This window comes from Vicugna pacos, chromosome 11 (genome assembly GCF_048564905.1).
Source record: "Vicugna pacos chromosome 11, VicPac4, whole genome shotgun sequence".
Taxonomy (NCBI): domain Eukaryota; kingdom Metazoa; phylum Chordata; class Mammalia; order Artiodactyla; family Camelidae; genus Vicugna; species Vicugna pacos.
In genome coordinates this window covers 91,211,233-91,228,617 of record NC_132997.1, presented here as the reverse complement: position 1 = coordinate 91,228,617, position 17,385 = coordinate 91,211,233, and the positions used below count along the sequence as shown (strand labels likewise).

General features: G+C 46.4%; 1 protein-coding gene across 2 annotated transcripts in view; it reads right to left on the bottom strand.

Annotated features, from left to right (window-relative positions):
- The window catches only part of GRK5 (G protein-coupled receptor kinase 5), a 202,406-nt gene extending 187,194 nt beyond the window's left edge, over positions 1-15,212 (bottom strand). For both annotated transcript variants that reach the window (XM_072971986.1, XM_072971987.1), the window contains exon 1: positions 14,946-15,212. In XM_072971986.1, coding sequence (XP_072828087.1) covers positions 14,946-14,997 — 52 coding nt within the window. In that variant the 5' untranslated portion in view covers positions 14,998-15,212. The remainder of the gene's footprint in view (positions 1-14,945) is intronic.
- Positions 15,213-17,385: the final 2,173 nt, after the last annotated feature.

Here is a 17,385-nt window from a genome sequence, read left to right as displayed (position 1 = left end):
AAACACCATTTCCTAAGTAAGCTGATCTTTCCCCATTGATCTGAGTGCTTCCTTTATTACATACTAAATTTCTGCATACACTTGGGCCTCTATCTGAACTCTGTATTTTATTTGTATTCCTTATTTGGTCTCTATAATCATTAGGGCATTATCTCCTGGTGATGACAAAGATACAGAGAGGCTAGCCTCGTGACCTCAGACAAATCAGCAACGAAGCAAGGACAGAACCCAAATCACCCGTCCCCACCTTGTACCATGTTCAGTTGTAGAAAACTGACACAGAAGAATAACCACCAGTCCTCCCAGCATTGCCCTAGTCTGTGAAATCTGTGTCACCAGTCAAGATAAAGCAGACATCTAGACAGTATGTTGTAGGCGAATGAAGAAGTGGGTCAGGATTTGCCGGGAGCCCACAAGAGCGCTTGGCCGTGCCATCCCCATCTCTAAGCTCTTTCCCTGTGGGTGACAACATCGTCCCTAACCACAAGCCTTGAAAGGTAGGTAATTCCTATCAACATCTAACTCCCTGTGGGATGTCACCAAGTCTGCACGACAATGTTTCCATCGCTAATGTCTAGATGGAAAATTCTTACGTTTTCTCAACACTATTTACTTATTGATTTTTTTTTCTTTTTTTTTGGCCAGACAGAACACTGTGTATTTTTAAACTTTCCAGGAAGACTCTTTATTAAGATAATACTGCTCAGAACAATCAATTTGTTTGTTTTTTACTTTTGATTTAATTTTCCTTCCTATAATCCACTAAAGAAAATACTAGAATCATGCAATTGCCTTTCTTAGATTGCAGGCTTCAATTAAATTACCAGCAATGGGTTTCTTTTCCTGTTTATTTCTACTACACATGTAACCCCTCCCAGCTCCAATTCTTTCCTTGGTGTAAGTTTCATTTTAATGTGTAATGCCTGCTCTTCAAATTAACGTTGACTCTTATTATGAAGTAGCCCCAGATGAGTTACTATTGGTGGAATACGCATCAGCAAATTCTGAAGATGTGAAGGGTAAGAAGAGCTCCTGAGATCACCTGGGCCGAGGTGCGAATTTATACAGCTAAGGAAAAGTTTGGCTCAGAGAGGTCAAGCAATGTGCCTAAGCTCACACAGCATGTCAGTGGCACATTCTGCCTCCCCTTCAACCTTTTCAATAGAGGTTTCAATTGCACTTTCAATGGAAACTGAACATCTTGACTTGGTGTACTTGACAACAAGAGAAGATGCCATATTTCCTAGAAAAGCAGAGAAGTGGGTGTCTTGACCCCACCTCTAGGAATTTATTAAATGGCTATGTCCTTGAGCTGTGCCAGATGTGAGGGAGTAACACATTCCCATCTGCTAGCAGATTCCAAACCTTGGTTGAATGTGTCTGTTACTCAAATGTGATGCGCAACGGAAGCGCAGACCTGGGAATCCAGAGACCAGGGCTCTGGTGTCAGTTCTACAGTGGGCATCACAGCTGTCTTCTAACATTAGAAGCCCCTTCAGCAAAGGGTGGTGCGTCTGTTCCCCCCAAAATCAGAACCGGGACCTGGTGGATTAGCCCTGAACCACGCACACCTGGGCTTGACCGCAGACTTGGGTTTACCATTAGCATTCAGTGAGGCCCAGGGAGATACAAGGAAAGAAAAAAACCCTAGACCCGGCCCCGAGGGAGTTTGCCATTTATTGGGCGAAGCAAAAAGCCTATCTAACACAGACATTTTTTTAATCCCACAGTTCAAAATGGAATGGGGGCTTGACAGAGGATGTGAGTTCACCAACACTGGAAAGATTTGAGCAGAGAGCAGAAGCCAACTGCAGGGCAGCTGCAGGGAGTCCTACTTGGGGAGCCAGGCTGGAGTCGAGTTTCCAAGTCATCTCAGAAGAGTCAGGAAATCTTCAGAGCAGTGGTCCCCACACCTGGCTGATACTGGGGAGTTTTTAAATACAGATTCTCAAGTGCTACCTGTGAGCTTCTGATCCAGAACATCATGGGTAAGGTTTTGTATTATGGGTTGAACTGCGTCCCCCCAAATAAGATATGTTGGAACCATAATCCTCAGAATGTGACCTATTTGGAAACAGGGTCTTTACAGACATGATTAAGTTAAAATAAGGGTGGGCCCCCATCCAGTATGACTGATGTCCTTATAGAAAGGGGAAATTTGGACCCAGAGACAGACAGGTACAGAGGGAAGACCCTGTGAAGAGAAAAATAAAGAGAAGACAGCCATCTACAAGCCAAGGAATGCATGAGGCTACCAGAAGCTAGGAGAGAGGTCTGGAAAGGATCCTTCGCCAGCACCTTCAGAGGGAGCGTGGCCTGCCCACAACTTGATTTTGGCCTCCAGAACTGTGAGACAATAAACTTCCGTGGTTCTAAGCTGCCCATTTTGTGGTTCTTTGTAGCACTAGGTGGCCCTAGGGAACGAGTGTGGCCTGGGAAGCAGTATTCAGAGCTGGAGGCTGGCCCTACTTTGGAGACTGGTTCTGCTCCGGCGCTGTACTCTCCCACCCATGTGGGCATCCTTCAATCCTGAGACCCTTCCTCTGGGGAGGAAGGAGCTGCCTCTGGTTGGTGGACCTCCTTCCTGCACTCTGAGATGACAGGGAGCCCACAGCCATGCGCAGTCATCATCCAATTAAGGGGCAGACTTCCTCCTTTCTCTGCAGCTTCCAGGCACAGTGAGCCCCCAGCGTGCAAGCCAACACATCCACAAACCCTTCCAGGAAGAAAATGCCACCCTCTCCTGCAACTGTTACAAAAATATTGAAGACCCAGGGCCTTGGACTATGCCCTCAAGCCTGGCTTATCTCAGAGGGAGATAGAATGAGGAGGCAGGGCCAGGGACTTGCTTTGTATTGTACTGTTTTATTTGAGTTTTGATTCGCACAGAACTCTCACCTAGGTAAATCACACGCAAATCTGCAGTCAAAGCAGTTACCGACAGAAGAACCCACAGACTCCCACAGAGGAGAACACTGTACCAGATGAGACAGGAGGCAAAGGACAGCGTGTGGAACCAACAGTAGCACATGTAGCACCCGTGAAAGAGCCAGGATAGGGGGCCCATGCCCCAAAATACATTTATGAATCCACTACCTCTGAACGATGAACACTAAACTCCAGATTCAGATGCCTCCCTAGAGCTAAGCAACGTATAAACAGGAAAGTCTTAGAGATGGGAAAAGATGCAGTGAGTTAGCACCAGAAGAGAAAGTAGGAGAAGGGGGTCCTTGCTGTGTGACCTTGGAAAATCACGTCACCTCTCTGAGCTTGATTTTTTTTCCTTTCTCAAACTGGAAAAATAACAATAATAATAGCTGCCAAGTCTGGCTTGAGGTGATAATCAAGAGAGAGAAATACAGGACCACCTTTACAAAGCTATGGGCTGAGCCTGCGCTACCTGCCCCATTGACATATGCAAAACTCAGGGGCAATTACAAAGTCATTGCCAAGTAAAGTCTTTGACTGCACTTGATTTCCCTAATCCAAGCTTTGAATATCATTGAAAAGATGACGGAACACACAGAGGCGGGAGGTGTTAAATCCCAAAGGTTTCAAAATTGTCACATCACATGTCCTCATGTATATCACGTGTCTTTCTCATAAGAAAATGTACTTTGTACCTCCCTAGGGTCACTTAATTCCATTTCAGAAATTATCACTATTCTTCCCAAAGTAGGGGTGAGGGGTGGGGTTGGGGGAAGATGGGTTAGGCAGTCACCACCAAGTGGGGGCAAAAAACTAAGTCTTTAAATAAATGTATAAAGATGCTATACAATGGGCAGAATATTCCCACACTGTTTACAATCTATTTAAAAATCGGAAAACCTAAATGGCCCACTACAGGGGCTTGGTTAAATACACTACTGACTACTCCAAAACAGTCAAAGACACAGACCCCTTTAGAACTGGATAGCCCCTAAGGGTCTGCTAGAAAACACCCAGCATTCCACTGAAATGACACTCGGTTTCCAAAGTCTTTCACAATTTTTCCTGACACCCCTCCGTTTCATGGGAAACTGTAAACACAGATACGGGAAAGGCACTACGACTTATTGTTGACTGAAAACAGCTGCAGAATTATGTGCACACAAGGGTCTCACTTCTGTACAATGTATCCGTACGTTCACACATGCGTACACTCAAAGATCTGGAAACATGCCCCCCTAAATGCTGACAGTAGTGACCTCCGAGGGGTGGACCTGGCAGCGGGAGCACTTGGGACAAGAGAGATTGTGATTTGCTTACGGATGTTTTCGCATGGTCGTTTAAATTTTCTTTAGCAAGCAAGTATGGTCTGTGCAAATGGTTTTAAACCTTCAAAACTAGATAGAATGACTCCTCTTTAATTGTGAGTCACTGCGGCACACTTGATTCTTTTTCAGATGTCTCATCGATGTTAGTATCTCTGTCCACGTTGGCTGGAAGGGTGACTGAGGGCAGCAGCCGTGATGGAGCAGAAAGACTGTCAGAGGGGAGACTGGGCTCGGTGCTGGGTCCCGGCTGTGGGACGAGCAGGTAAGTCGTTTACCTCTCTGAGCCTTTGATCTTCAGCCATAAAAGGGGGAAGAAGAAAACACATCTCACAGGACTGTAGAGATGGAATGAAACAATGGGTGCAAAGGCCACCACAATTCCTAAATAACCAACCCTGTTAGAAAGGAGAGAAACTCCATGGCTTCCTGTCCTCCTTTCAGAGCCTCGCATGGGACCCAGGACTGACACAGTTCTGACTGTGTCCTGGGTTTACAACACTAGGGAAGAGTCAGAAGCCATGCCACGCCCCTCCGAATTTTGCTTGCCTGGATCCCCCAAGTTCTTTATTTAAGGCAGGTTCTTAGACCGCCGAGGCCCACCGTGGGAGAATGAAATTATAAGCAGACGTAGGTCCACTTCTCTGAAGAGGTCTCTCAGATCCTCGACTCCCTCACAGTCATTCCCGAAATGTCTGTAAGCTGCCAAAAAAAGACTAGCAAGAGTACCAGGCACCGGGACATTAAACAGTTAGCCATGCAATCGTCACCAAAACATAAGCTGAGAAGAGTCCTGGACAGGAACTCAAAGACTACCCCTCACCTTGGTCACCCACTGAACTGTCGAGGAAATCAGGTCGGCCTCTCTCTAACTTACGTTCTGCTATACGTTACAAGAGAATTAAGCTTTAATTTTAAAAAGCCCTCTAATTGGACAGTACTGATGGGGAAGACATCTGGGGCAAATATCTAGGCCTGGCGCGTTCCATCGCAAGCAATGGTTAGTGGTTTGGGGAATGAGTGTGCGGCAGAATAACCGGTGGTTACTAATTATTATATAGCACAGGGTTTGGCATCATCCATAAAGCCCCGTCCTGCCGGCCCCTTCCTCTTCAGAGAGGATTACAGGATTGACTGTTTAGTAATTTCTTTCTCCAAGTTAACAGACGTTTTCCTTGTCTTAATTGGATCCAGCCTCTTTGCCCATGAGCAAAGAAGGCAATTTTTCTATAAGGATTCTATGCTTCAAATGCCGGGTCATCAGCCATTCTTGGGTCTGGAAGGATCATTGCTTGGCTTCCTAGTTTCTTTCCATTTGCTCAGCCTCATTCCAGCAGTGATACAAAAAGCATGTGAAGACTGTGTCCTAAGCTACCTTCAATTTAGCCAAAAAAAGGTATGCGTGTTATCAGCGTGAAACATCTCCGACGCACAGAGCCGCAGAATTGGGGAGAACTGTTTGCCCCAATGTTTGGATGAATGCAAATATTTATTTCTTCCAAAACAAGTAAAACAAACCACTTACAATTGGGGGGAGGGGGGTGGGGAAGTCTGCCAGACGTTTTTCACAGTTAAGACAAACATTCAGAAAACATTTTCCAATGTGCCTTATACCCTTAGTTAATCTCTCTCAGCCATGTTGAATCATCTCCTAATTTATCACTGACTGCGACACCCAGGCCACTTCTTGGGAATTTTACTTTCCCAGCTCTTCCTCTCTCCTCCACGTCACTCGGATAGAACATGAGTCATTCCCAAGTCAGCACTGGTTGAACACCTACTATGTTCCAGGCACACACTCATCTGATGGACAGCCTCCCTCGTCTGCGACTGTAGGCTTAGTGGCATTGACCCACAACAGCATTCGGCTTGAGAAAAGTTGGATCTTGAGACACCTTTCCCATTCAAGTTTGCAGCCCAATTCTTTGTCCGCCCCCCCCCCCCAGAGCCTGGGGGTTCCTTCTCAGGGGATGTTATCTAAGCATCCTAACCAGTCCTGAGTGCCTGAGCAGAGCGAGGTCCTGCACCAGCCATCAGAAGGCTGTTTTTCCTGGCCACGTGTTCATCCTCCTCAGCTTGTTTCCATTTCACAAGCGGTGCTAAGACCCGAGCCAAGATGGAATTCCATTTTCAAATGAGGTTTCATAAGACCTTTTATCAGATAGGCAGAACAATTGCCCTGGCTGGGTTCTCTCTACCCTGTAGCTGGGTCATTCTAACCTTCATCCCCCTTCCCTTCCTGAAGGAGTTAAGTTCAGAGCTTTACCTTCTCTGCAGGAGCAGATCAAAGCCTTGATTTCCTTCCCCTCATTACCCAGCAGGGGCAGGCCAGGCTGGTGACACCATGCTGCCTCCTCTCTCCAGCATGATATCTCAAGTTTGACAGCAACCCCCAAGGAAGAGACTCTCGGCTCACAAAGATCTTGAAAAGCAAAGTTGCTAAGTTAATGCAAAACACACACACACACACACACACACACACACACACACACACACACACGCCAGGTCTAGTTTCTAAATGCAAATACCCATAAGGTTACCTCTGAAACATGGAAAGGGTTAACTCTGAGAGTGCTTTTCTGGGGAAAAAGGCTGCTTCACACATTCTCTCTGGGAGGGAGAGGAGGGTGGAGAAATCACTCTGGTAGGTTCCTCCATCTTCCCCCCTACTTTTTTTTTTTAGTAAACAACTCTGCAGAGACATGAGCATACACCTAAGGTGCCACCGTCAGGCAGAGGTGCTTGGGGGCAAGGATCTCCCAAGGGGTAGCAGGCACCCAAGGAAGAGAGGCTTGGGGCAGATGTGACCTGCACATAGTAAGCCAACATCAGCAGGAACTGGCCTGCCCAGTGTCCTCGTCTTGGCTCTGCCAAGGAGAGGCTCTGCCACTGACGTGTCCCCACCACTACCCACCTCGTTTAATCCCCTGTCCCTCAGGGGCAATTCTTTGGCTACTCAAGATTCTCTCCAAGCCTTGCCAAGAGGAAGAAGAATACTAAGAGGCTGACCTTGCTCTTTGGGTGTGTTGGTATGTGTGAGGGAGGGGGGAATGCAGGTAGAGGAAAAATGTGGCCCCAGAAACGATCATAGCCACGTGTGCAGGCACGCACAGGTGCAGGCACGTATGTATATGCCCCTCCCCCTCATCAATCACAGATTCATCTGAGTTGACAAACACCTCTACTTTTAAAGTGGAAACACTGAGGACTCACCTTTTGGTAGTCATTCACAGCCTAGTAGGAATTACTTTATCCAACTGCTCTCAAATTGGCATTTAGCTGATATCAGGGTCCAGGAGGGCAATCAGATTCCCATTTTGCCCCTTTCCCCAGGAAATCTGATAGAGACCCTCTTTCTCTTTCACATTTGCAATCTCGTGGCATTTACATTTAGAAGCCATACTGCCCTGAGAAGTTGGTTTGGTGTTTTGGGGGTTTGTTGGAGGATTTGGCTTATATTATTATTACAGGGGAGGGGAAAGATTTCTTTCGGAACATTCAAGGATTTCAGAGGGTTGCTCCAGAAAAGTTCACAATTCAAGTAAGTCTGGCTGAGACTCCCGTTCATTCATCTTGCTTTCCCCATCAGATAAGCAGGGGTGACCTTTAGGAGAACAGATCAGTATTTGGAGAAGCCTTAGGGCAGCCCAGTGCCTTGACGCCCTGTGGGCCTCTGCCACTTTCCAAAACAGGAATGTTCTTATCTGTTTATCTCAGTTTCTTTTGCTTTCTGCACAAGCCCTGGAAGTTGTCTTTTGACGTTTATTTCATCATTGCCTGTTAAAAAAAATATTGATATTACTAGAGACAAAACAGGCCAGATGGAAATTAGCCTAATTTATTACTGACTTCTGTCAGAAGGAGGTTACCAGTTGACTCTTGGGCATAACTTCAAATAGAGGTCTTTGCTTCAGACACCAAAGAACAGCAACTAAACTGTTTCATTGTTTCAAATACTTAAGTTGCTTTCTAAACCTGTTCTAACTGGGTGATAGTTAGAATGTTTCAAATCTCACAGGAAACAGTTTTTAAGGAGAAATCATTTTAAAGAGGGTACAAGAACAGTGTGTTTTTGACATCTTTCTTCCTGATCTTCTTTCAATCTGTCCTGTTCAAAAGAAATGGAAACTCTTAAAATTGTTTTATCTATTTCCTCGCTCATTTAAGAGCACTTTTTGAAGTCTACAGAAAGAGGGTTTTTTTTTTTCTTCTTTCTGAAGATTTACTGTACACACAACTTTTTTTTTCTTAGTAAAATGATGGTTTCAAAATATCCTCGCCTCAGGAGTTTCAAGAAGGAACGTGGGACTCTGTGTGGCTCTATAACATGCACTTAATTTGAATCAGGACAGTCAGTTGCTCAATCTAGGCAAATTTCCCAAGATATGAAAAAAAAAAAGGGAAATATGGGTGGCTCACCACCATCTACAACTGTCCTTGAACTACATTCTTCTCTGAAATGACCCAGCTTTAATCCCCAATCCCTCAGCCCTCTTTCTGTCTCTCCTCCTCTCTTGCCTCCCTCTCTCCTTCTCTTCCTGCCCCATTTCCCTCCCCTCCTCTCCCTTACTCTCCCCCAGTTCTCATGTCAGAAGTTACAGGCTTAGCACACTCTTACTTAACTCAGTGTGTGAAACTAGAGAGATGCTCTGCCCAAGTGAACTTTCTGCAGTGCTACTAATGCTCTACATCTGCACCGTCCAACATGGTAGCCACCAGCCACAAGTGACTGCTGAGCACTTGAAATGTGGTTGGCACGCTTAAGGAATGGCATGTGTAACCGTAATTAATTTAAATGTAAACAGCCACATGCAGCTAGGAGCCGCCACGTTGAACAGCACATCTTTAGAGACACCTTTAATACTTTCAGGCCATTCCAGGTGACGGGCTACACCAAAGGACATGCTCAAACCAGCCCCAACAAAAAGCCAAATAGGACAGCAGCCTCCACCATCTTTCCGCCAGAACTGCAGCCCATCAACCCCGCCCTGGCTGCTGCCCTAGAAAGGTCACCATGGTTCCACCTGGAAGCCCCTTCTGCACACCGGTTTCCTCTTGGGTCTTCTCATTCCTCCACCAAAGGGTCATCTTGCTATTGTTTTCAGTGGTTTCCACTGAGAGGAACTGATCTTCATAAAAACACAGTGTCTTGCAAAATTAGCAGTTGTCTTCCAGATTCGGGCCTGTCCCTCAAGTAGGACTTTTGAATTATCCTTAAACCAGGTTTTGGTCCTGCAGCCTCTTGCGCAAATTCTAGGCACACCCAGCAGAGTCAATAGAGGGTTCCCAGCTAAGCAGGTCACACCACAGTCAGCTTCAGCTCTTTGGGGGAAAAAAATCTGGTTCTACTCATGTCTGATTTATGCGTTTAAAAGCCTAAAATCGCGATGCCCAATTCCCTCTCTTCACCTACCTATAACTCCAAGGCTGAGCATCCAAACTGTCACCTCCCACAGGGGTCCTTCAGTAACAAAAGGTTGAATGAATGAATGAATGATTTTTACCCTTCTAAGAATTTTGGAAGACAATTTAAGAATGGCTTTCTCCAAATGAGAAACTGGGGGAGGGGGCAAGGTCTAGTCAGGACATAACTGCTTTCTCTTTAAAAGGTAACATAATTCACATCAAATGGGGTGCTTTCTCCAGTGTCCATATGGTACTAAATGCAGCAATATTATCTTTACCCCAGAAGATAAAATTTTAAGAAGCTTCATTTATAGATTAAAATCTTTTCAATATTTAGGATATTTTTAAATAAAAATTTTCACTGAAATGTAACAGGATTGTTTTTAAAGTAGAAATTGCTCCTGTCATTTAAGTCCATATAATCCATGTTAATCATTTAAAAATCACATCTTAAAGCCCTTTATGTTCACTATTCTATTTCGAAATGAAGTGTGGGGGTGCTGAGGGGAATAAGACTGTAGAAATTCCTGATTTCCTTTTCTGTGTCTTCTGGTTTTAGTCACTTCCTATTGTTTTCTCAAGTTTCACCTCTGAGTTGCATGATGTACTGCAGTGAGATCTTTTTGCAACCATATGAATTTTGGATTTCAAAAATGTCTAGCTATTATAATGCTTTACCTTGAGCCACAAATATCTTGGCAAAAAAAAAAAAATCTAACTTTAAAATTGCCCACAGTCCTGGAACCATTTCATTAGAGCACTGTAAGTTTCCAGGTCTAGGTTGAAGGGCCCTTAGGTGAATTTGGTCCTATATTGAGCTCTTTGCTGAAATTCATTTGGATGCTATTGAAGTCTTCGGCCCAGACCCGAAGGGTATCATTAACAAGCCACTACAAGAGTTATGGCTGCTGAAGACATAATTTAAACAAGGATTAGTTTGGGCATTGGAAGAATCAAGCTTTTCGGAGTTTAGAATCTGACAGGAAGCAGCTAAGCTATTAGAAGATGAGAGTCTTGTGGGCATTTATCTGACGGTTTTAAAAACAGACAGCTAGATTAATTAAAATCATCACTTGGAATCTTTCTGTAAGAAAGCAAGGCCTCTGAAAACATCTGCTTTGGGTTTCTCCACCTCCAAGTTGTCAGAACTGAAAAGAAACTTAGAAAAAGTAAAAAGTGGTTTCATTTAACGACGGCATTGTACTTAATAGACCAAGTGGCTTTCACACATGCTGAGCTGAGCTGCTTCTGCACCAGGATGAAAACTGCCGTTTTTCTGTGTGGTAAGACTGAAGGAAGAAGTCACAGGGTGGAACAAGTTTGCCTGCAGTAAGAGGGCTGTGGGCTTCAGAGACATCCACTGTTCTAATAACAGAACACACTGATGTTTCGGTTTTGTCATCATGAACTAGGGGTGCAAGGGAAAGACGGAAGAGGGACCCCTGCTGTGAAATGCTGTCTGTCCCGACAGCGCCTGCCTCTCACTGGTTGGATGCAGCCCTCCCCAGCCTCCACTAGCCCCTAGTGTCACCTTTTCCCAGGTCCCTAATCTTGATCACCAGGAATATCCAGGCCAGCAAGTCACAGAGATACCTGCGAAAAGGTTCTTGCATACTCTGGTTTTCGGCATCACCACCAAGGGCAAGGTCATCGGGTTTCTGACTTTTTAGTTTCTGCACTTGTGCCTGCTAGCATCACGCCCAGGAAAATGTGATCAATACTCCCTCTGTCATCTCTATTGAATCAAATATGGCTACTGCTGGCCCGAGAAGAAAGGAAAGGTGGGCCCTTAAAAAATTTCTTCTCCCTACTGTTCACTCCAGAGTAAGGCAACAGGTCCAGAGCATGAGAAAAACACAAAAACCTCTAACTGCAAAAATAAAAGCAAAAAGAAACACACAAAAGGTACTCTGCAGACACTCTTTCTCACTGCTGTTATTTCAGCACTAGCTCACTTGCCAATTTTGTGAGATTCTGAAATGTAAATAGTTAGCTTGAGTTTCTTCATTAAATGCTTAATAATTTAGCTCATTTCCATAAATTGGCATGAATTCAGTCTCAGCTTCTTTCTTTTTTTCCTTACCCACCCACTTTTTAGGAGAGAGATCTAAAGTTCCTAAGAGTGATCAACTTAATGTTTTTCTCATGAGACCAGTACAAATAAACAATCCACAGAATACATGGGGTGGTTTAAAATTTTGAATCCAGAGCTCTATCTTTTCTTATTTCAAAACAACTGTCACAAAGGTGCAATTTGCTTCCTATGTTTTCTAATTACTAACAATGAATCATTTTCACTCGAATCTACTTGTAGATTTTCTGCTTTATTGCTATATTCATGTTTTCCACTTTGTACATGTATTATTATGGTAAGAATTTGAACTTACAATGAATTTAGCAGGCATCTGCCTTTAAGAATTCATAACAATAACAAAAGATAGGCCCCCAAATTACCCACCAACATGGACAACTACAAATTCCTTTATAGCATTTGCAGAGTGTGTCTGTCTTTCTTCAAAGCCTGTTTCTCAATTGTTTGGGACAAATGTGACTTTTACTTGAAAGCCACATTTTAAATGGTTTACAATGTATTTTAAGTGAACTAAATTAAGTTTCCCATTCACCAATTCTATTTCTCATCTGTAACCATTCACAAGAATCTTTAAGTAAGAAGTGCTTTTAAGTATTCTAAACAACTCAGATTTTTACAGATCTTATAACCCTTACATTATTAGATCTTTCACTAAACTGACTAGAAGTTCATTTCTGAATATTTGGATAATGTAATTATTAGAAGAATTACTGAATTGAAAAGAATGACTTCAAGTATATGAGAACTGAGAAGGCAAAAATAAATTGCTTTTATTTCTAAAAGCTTCCACACTAATTAGAATATATGTGCTCTAATCTTTTAATAAAGACCCAGCAAGGAGAAACTGGAAGCAGTTAAATCTGGATTCTCTTTAGACGTAAGAGAGAAAGAAAGAGGGGGAGAAATGTAAATTTCAAAATAAAGTTTCCATGTAAGTATTAATTTTTCTCATTCATGTGTCAGTTTCTCTGTGTCCTTAGAGGTAAGGCCCTCTCCATTTCAAAGGCACCGTCAAGAGTTATTTTCTCACCATGAAATGACTACCAAGGTCTCAAAGAGAAATTGAAAAGACTTTAAAAGGAAAAGGAAATGAAAGGCACATTCTTGAGAACTTTTAATCACTGTAATTTGGTCATTCCATATAAGCCTCCAGACTGTAGCTCTCCTCCTTATGGTTCTGAAAAAACCAATTTGTTAACCTGACGAACAAAAATATCAGGCTGTGAATTCACTTCAGTGAAAAAAAACAAAACAAAGAAAAAACTGGGGAGACCAAACTGGGGGAGAAAATTGATAACACTTTGCCCACTCCAAGCAAAACATTTTGAAAGAAGCAACCAAATGTTGAGAGAAGAAAAAAGCAGGCTCCAGGCAAACGATCGTGTAGAGAAGCAAATCTAGGTAGCAGAATTCTCCGGAAACAAGAGAAACCAGTGAAACTTGCAAAACCTCCAGTACCATCATATCCAGCGATTTCCCAGGAAAAAATTTCAGAATGGAGGGAGGGTGAAAACGTTCCCAGCCCGCGAGCCCCGAGATGTACAACCATATCCCACCACTAGGTGGCGGCGGCAAAGGCTGCGAGCGGAGGGCAAGGGGTGGGGGCCTGTTTTCCCGGCTTCTTCCCCTCCAGGACACACTGCCCTGTTCAGGAGAGATCCCACCAGTCCCCACCTTGCTAAAATGTCAGGTTAGGGAAAAAACAAAACAAAACTCAGGCATTAGAACGTGAAATCACCAAGTAACAGCCTCTCCTAAAAGTCTGTTCACACCAAAGCTGAGCAATGTGGGGACGGACCTGCATATTTTCAACTCTGCTGGAGTTTTCAAAGCAAACCTTCCAGGCTGCTGCTTGAGAGACAAGTGACGCCCAGATTACGACGCGAAAGCTGGGCTGAGCTGCTGAGCTGTGCATCACCTACCCACACACCGTGTGTACAGAGCCACAAGGTGATGGAACCGGCTGGATAAACATGAATCGTTACACTCTTGGCCAGAAAGCCTTCCTTCATTCATCAAAGTGGGTGAATGAAAATATTAAGAAGTAGGTAAGGCATTTTCGTGGGCTGCTCCCCGAATATCCTTCTGAAGTCAAGACCCTACTTAGGCTGCCTTCTACCTTGGGTGTCAAATAAAGCCTCCTCCCATGAAAGGGAAAACCACTTCCCCTTTCATAAAAAGGCTGCACCCAGAGCTCAAATCCTGGCAAAAGAGATGTTCCATAAATTTCAGGTGTTCCTACATCTGTATGTTTACACACAGAATCATTTTAGGAAGCATCTAAGTTACTGGGCCACTTTCTCTCTTTTTTTCTTTTCTTTTTTCTTTTTTCCCATCTCAAGGAAGAGTCAAAAAGTGTGTTTATAGTCTTGACTTGGGACTCACTCCACTTAGACGATATTTCCTGCCAGCTAAAAGCAGAAAATCTAATGGTTTGCATTCAAAATATACTTAAGCACTGGCACACTTACCTTTCTTTTCTTAACTGAGCCAAAAAAAAAAAAAGCCCAAAATTCTCTTATCTCTCCCCTTCCCCGAAGGGAGAAGAAAAAAAACCCACCCCTGAAATCCTGAATTATTTTCTAGATGATCTGTACAGCCATCCTCTCGTTACTCTATGAACAAGCTAATTCCTCAACATCTTACTTTGCCTTTAAAAGGCTTCCTTCCACACGACGGGATTTCCCTAAGAAACATTCCCAGCGGATGGTTTCCAGCAATAGCCTATATCAACTCAGCCTGCGCAAGCAAAGACTTGGCTTATGCTAATTCCACACCACCACCACCCCCAACACACACACCAATTCACTCACAGAACCATCCCGGGCCGACTCGAAAAAGCTATTTTATTTGCATGTTTGCTCATCTCTTCCTGAATGAACGTTTTTCCAACTGACCTTTCAACAGCTGCCGAGATAGCACGATCTATAAGGTTAGGGCTGGAAACTAGGGAATATTTTAGCATCCTAATCCCTGCAACTTCGACGTTTCTCCTTCTCTGCCCGAGTCCAGATTCCCTGAGCACAAGGGCAGAAACCCTGAAACGTTTGCAGAGCAGCTCTCCGAGGTGTCCTGCTCGCGACCAACTCACTGCGGGCATCCTGCACACGCACAGCCCCAGCCCACACGCCGCCCGACACCCGCACCCTGGCCCGCGGCGAACGCGCCAGGCACGCACCAGTCCTGCCTCTTACCTTCCCTGGCTTTCAGCAAGACCGTGTTGGCCACGATGTTTTCCAGCTCCATTGACAGTCGGCGGTCAGCGAGGGAGCCGGCCGGCGAGGCTGTCAGCGCCTGAGGGTGCTGCCGCTGCTGCTGCCGCTGCTCGGGCTGCCGCCGCTGCTGCCAGAGCTGGGAGCGAGCAGCCCGCCTTGCCTACCGCATTATTCCTGCTCTTATCCCTCGGAGTTTTCCCCCTCAGCAAAGAGGAGCCGCCGCCGCCGCTTCTTCCTCCCTCTGTATCCCCCCTCCCCCCCTCCCTCAACAGTCTCCCCCCCACCCCCCACCCTCCGCGTTTCTCTGTCACTCCATTCTCCTCCCCTCCGGCTCCCTCGGATGCTTTAATGCCTCGGATGCTTCTGCCTCCCCTCCGTCCCTCCCGGGGGTGTGGTACTAGCAGGCTCCGGCGGCCTCACTGCGCAAGCGCCAGACCGAGCCGCGCCTCCCGCCTCGGCGCTCGCGGCGCTGGACCTGCTGGGACTTGTAGTCCTCCCAGGGCGCTGCGCTGGGGCCCGCCTGGCGCGCGGCTCCCGGAGTCCAGGAGCCGCCTCGGGACCTGCACTCAGAGTGACCTGCACCCGGGCTGCGAGGGGAGACGGGCGAATCAAAGGCGGCCCGGCAGAGCCGGAGCCCTAGGTCCTAGGGCCCAGACTCGCACGTCCTTGCCCGGGGCTCCCGCTCGCCCACTTCCCGCCCTGCGGGGAACCCAGAAAGCGAAGTCCACCGGCCGCGGCGGCGGCGGCGGCGGCGGGCGAAACGCCGCGAACTGGCAGGAGCCGGTGCGGGTCCTCGCCGCCCCTAGGGGCGTGCTCGGGGTGGGTGGAAGGTCAGGCTCGCCGGACCGCGCGCGGCACCCGGCTTCCTCCAGGGCACGCCCGGCCCACGCGGGGGCTGCAGTCCAGAAGCGGCGAGGCGCGCCCACGGGCTCCGCACTCGGCGGCGGGCCCTTGTGCGCCGTCTCACACGCACACGCGCTCTTTCGCTGACAAAGGTGTACTTTGTTTCCTCCCAGGGCGCGAAGGGGTCTACGAGTTGGCGGCGATTCGGCGCGGGCAGCCCCGTTGGTCGCCGTGCAGCCCGAGCGCCCCCCGGCGGCCGCGGGGTGGAGGCTCAGCGGCGGATCCACGCCGATGACGCCCCCCTACCCCACTCCCTCTGCGTCGGGGACCGCCCGCACCCGCTCTGCCTTGACTCGGGGGATCCGGGCGTGGGAAGAGGCTGGTTCGGCTAATAACCTGCCTCCCAGAACGCGGGGCCCGCAAATCAACGATCCTCATTACAACCAAACTCTTTCAGATTAGTAAAAACGCAGACGGATTGCAGACGGAGTCGGGAGCCTTGATAAGTAACAGCACCGAGCCGGTATTGGAAATTCGTTTTCAAATTCCAGGCTTATTTATCTTGAGGCTCTTAGCACCTTTCCCGTGTATGCTAACAACATCAGACCCCAGAGATGCTCTCAGCCTCGCTTCCTTGCTTCCTCTGAAGGCCCCACTCCTGGGAAATGGGCTCTGGGACACCCGGGTCTGTGATGAGTGTCCTCTCATCTAGGAGAAGGGCGGGCTGGCCCCAAAGAACAATAAAGCCTTTGCCTCATCTGCATCCTGCGAGCCGGATATCCGTTCAGAAGCCGGCTCTGGGCCTTCTATGTCCAAAAGGGCTGCCAGGAAGTAGCGGGAAGGTGCCGAAAGAAACTGAGAACAATTATGATGCTATTGGAGAACGTAAAGAAATGAATAGATTTCCCAGACCTTAGAAACCTGAATGGTCGCTGATGCTAACAGCACAGAATTGTCTTGTTTCCTGATGGAGTATACCCACCACCACTATTCCCTAATGTACAGATTTGGGTCAGTGGGTCTCGGTCAGTGGGCCTCGCTTATCTTGTCTGCAAAGTGTGGACAATAACAGTTCACTTGTCAGAAGGCAGGGAGCTGAGCAGATGACTTCTTAGGCATCTTCTACTCCAGGAATTATTCTAAGCAACCCAGGCTTGGTCTGGGCTATATATCCACTTGCCCAGAGCCCTAACTTATAATGAAAGAGTCTTTCAGAGAATCAGCTGGCAGGATCAGAGAGCTCACCAACTACAATGGGCACTTGCCACTTGCTGGCAGCCCAAAGTTTACTTCTTTGACTGATAAAAACACAAACAACTAAAACTGATGCCTTTAGATGGCTTGTGTTCCACAACCATTGTCTCAAACTTTTACGTGCATACAGATCTCCTTAGGGAGATCTTGTTAAAATGCAGATTCTGTTTCACTTGGTCTGAGCTAAACCCTGAGGATCAGCTTCTAACAAATTCCAAGCTTCTGTCAATCCTGCTGGTCAGTGGACCACACTTTGAGCAGTAAAGCTCTGCAGTTAACCATAATCCCCACCAGTCTCTATTGTCTTATACCCAGGCCAAGT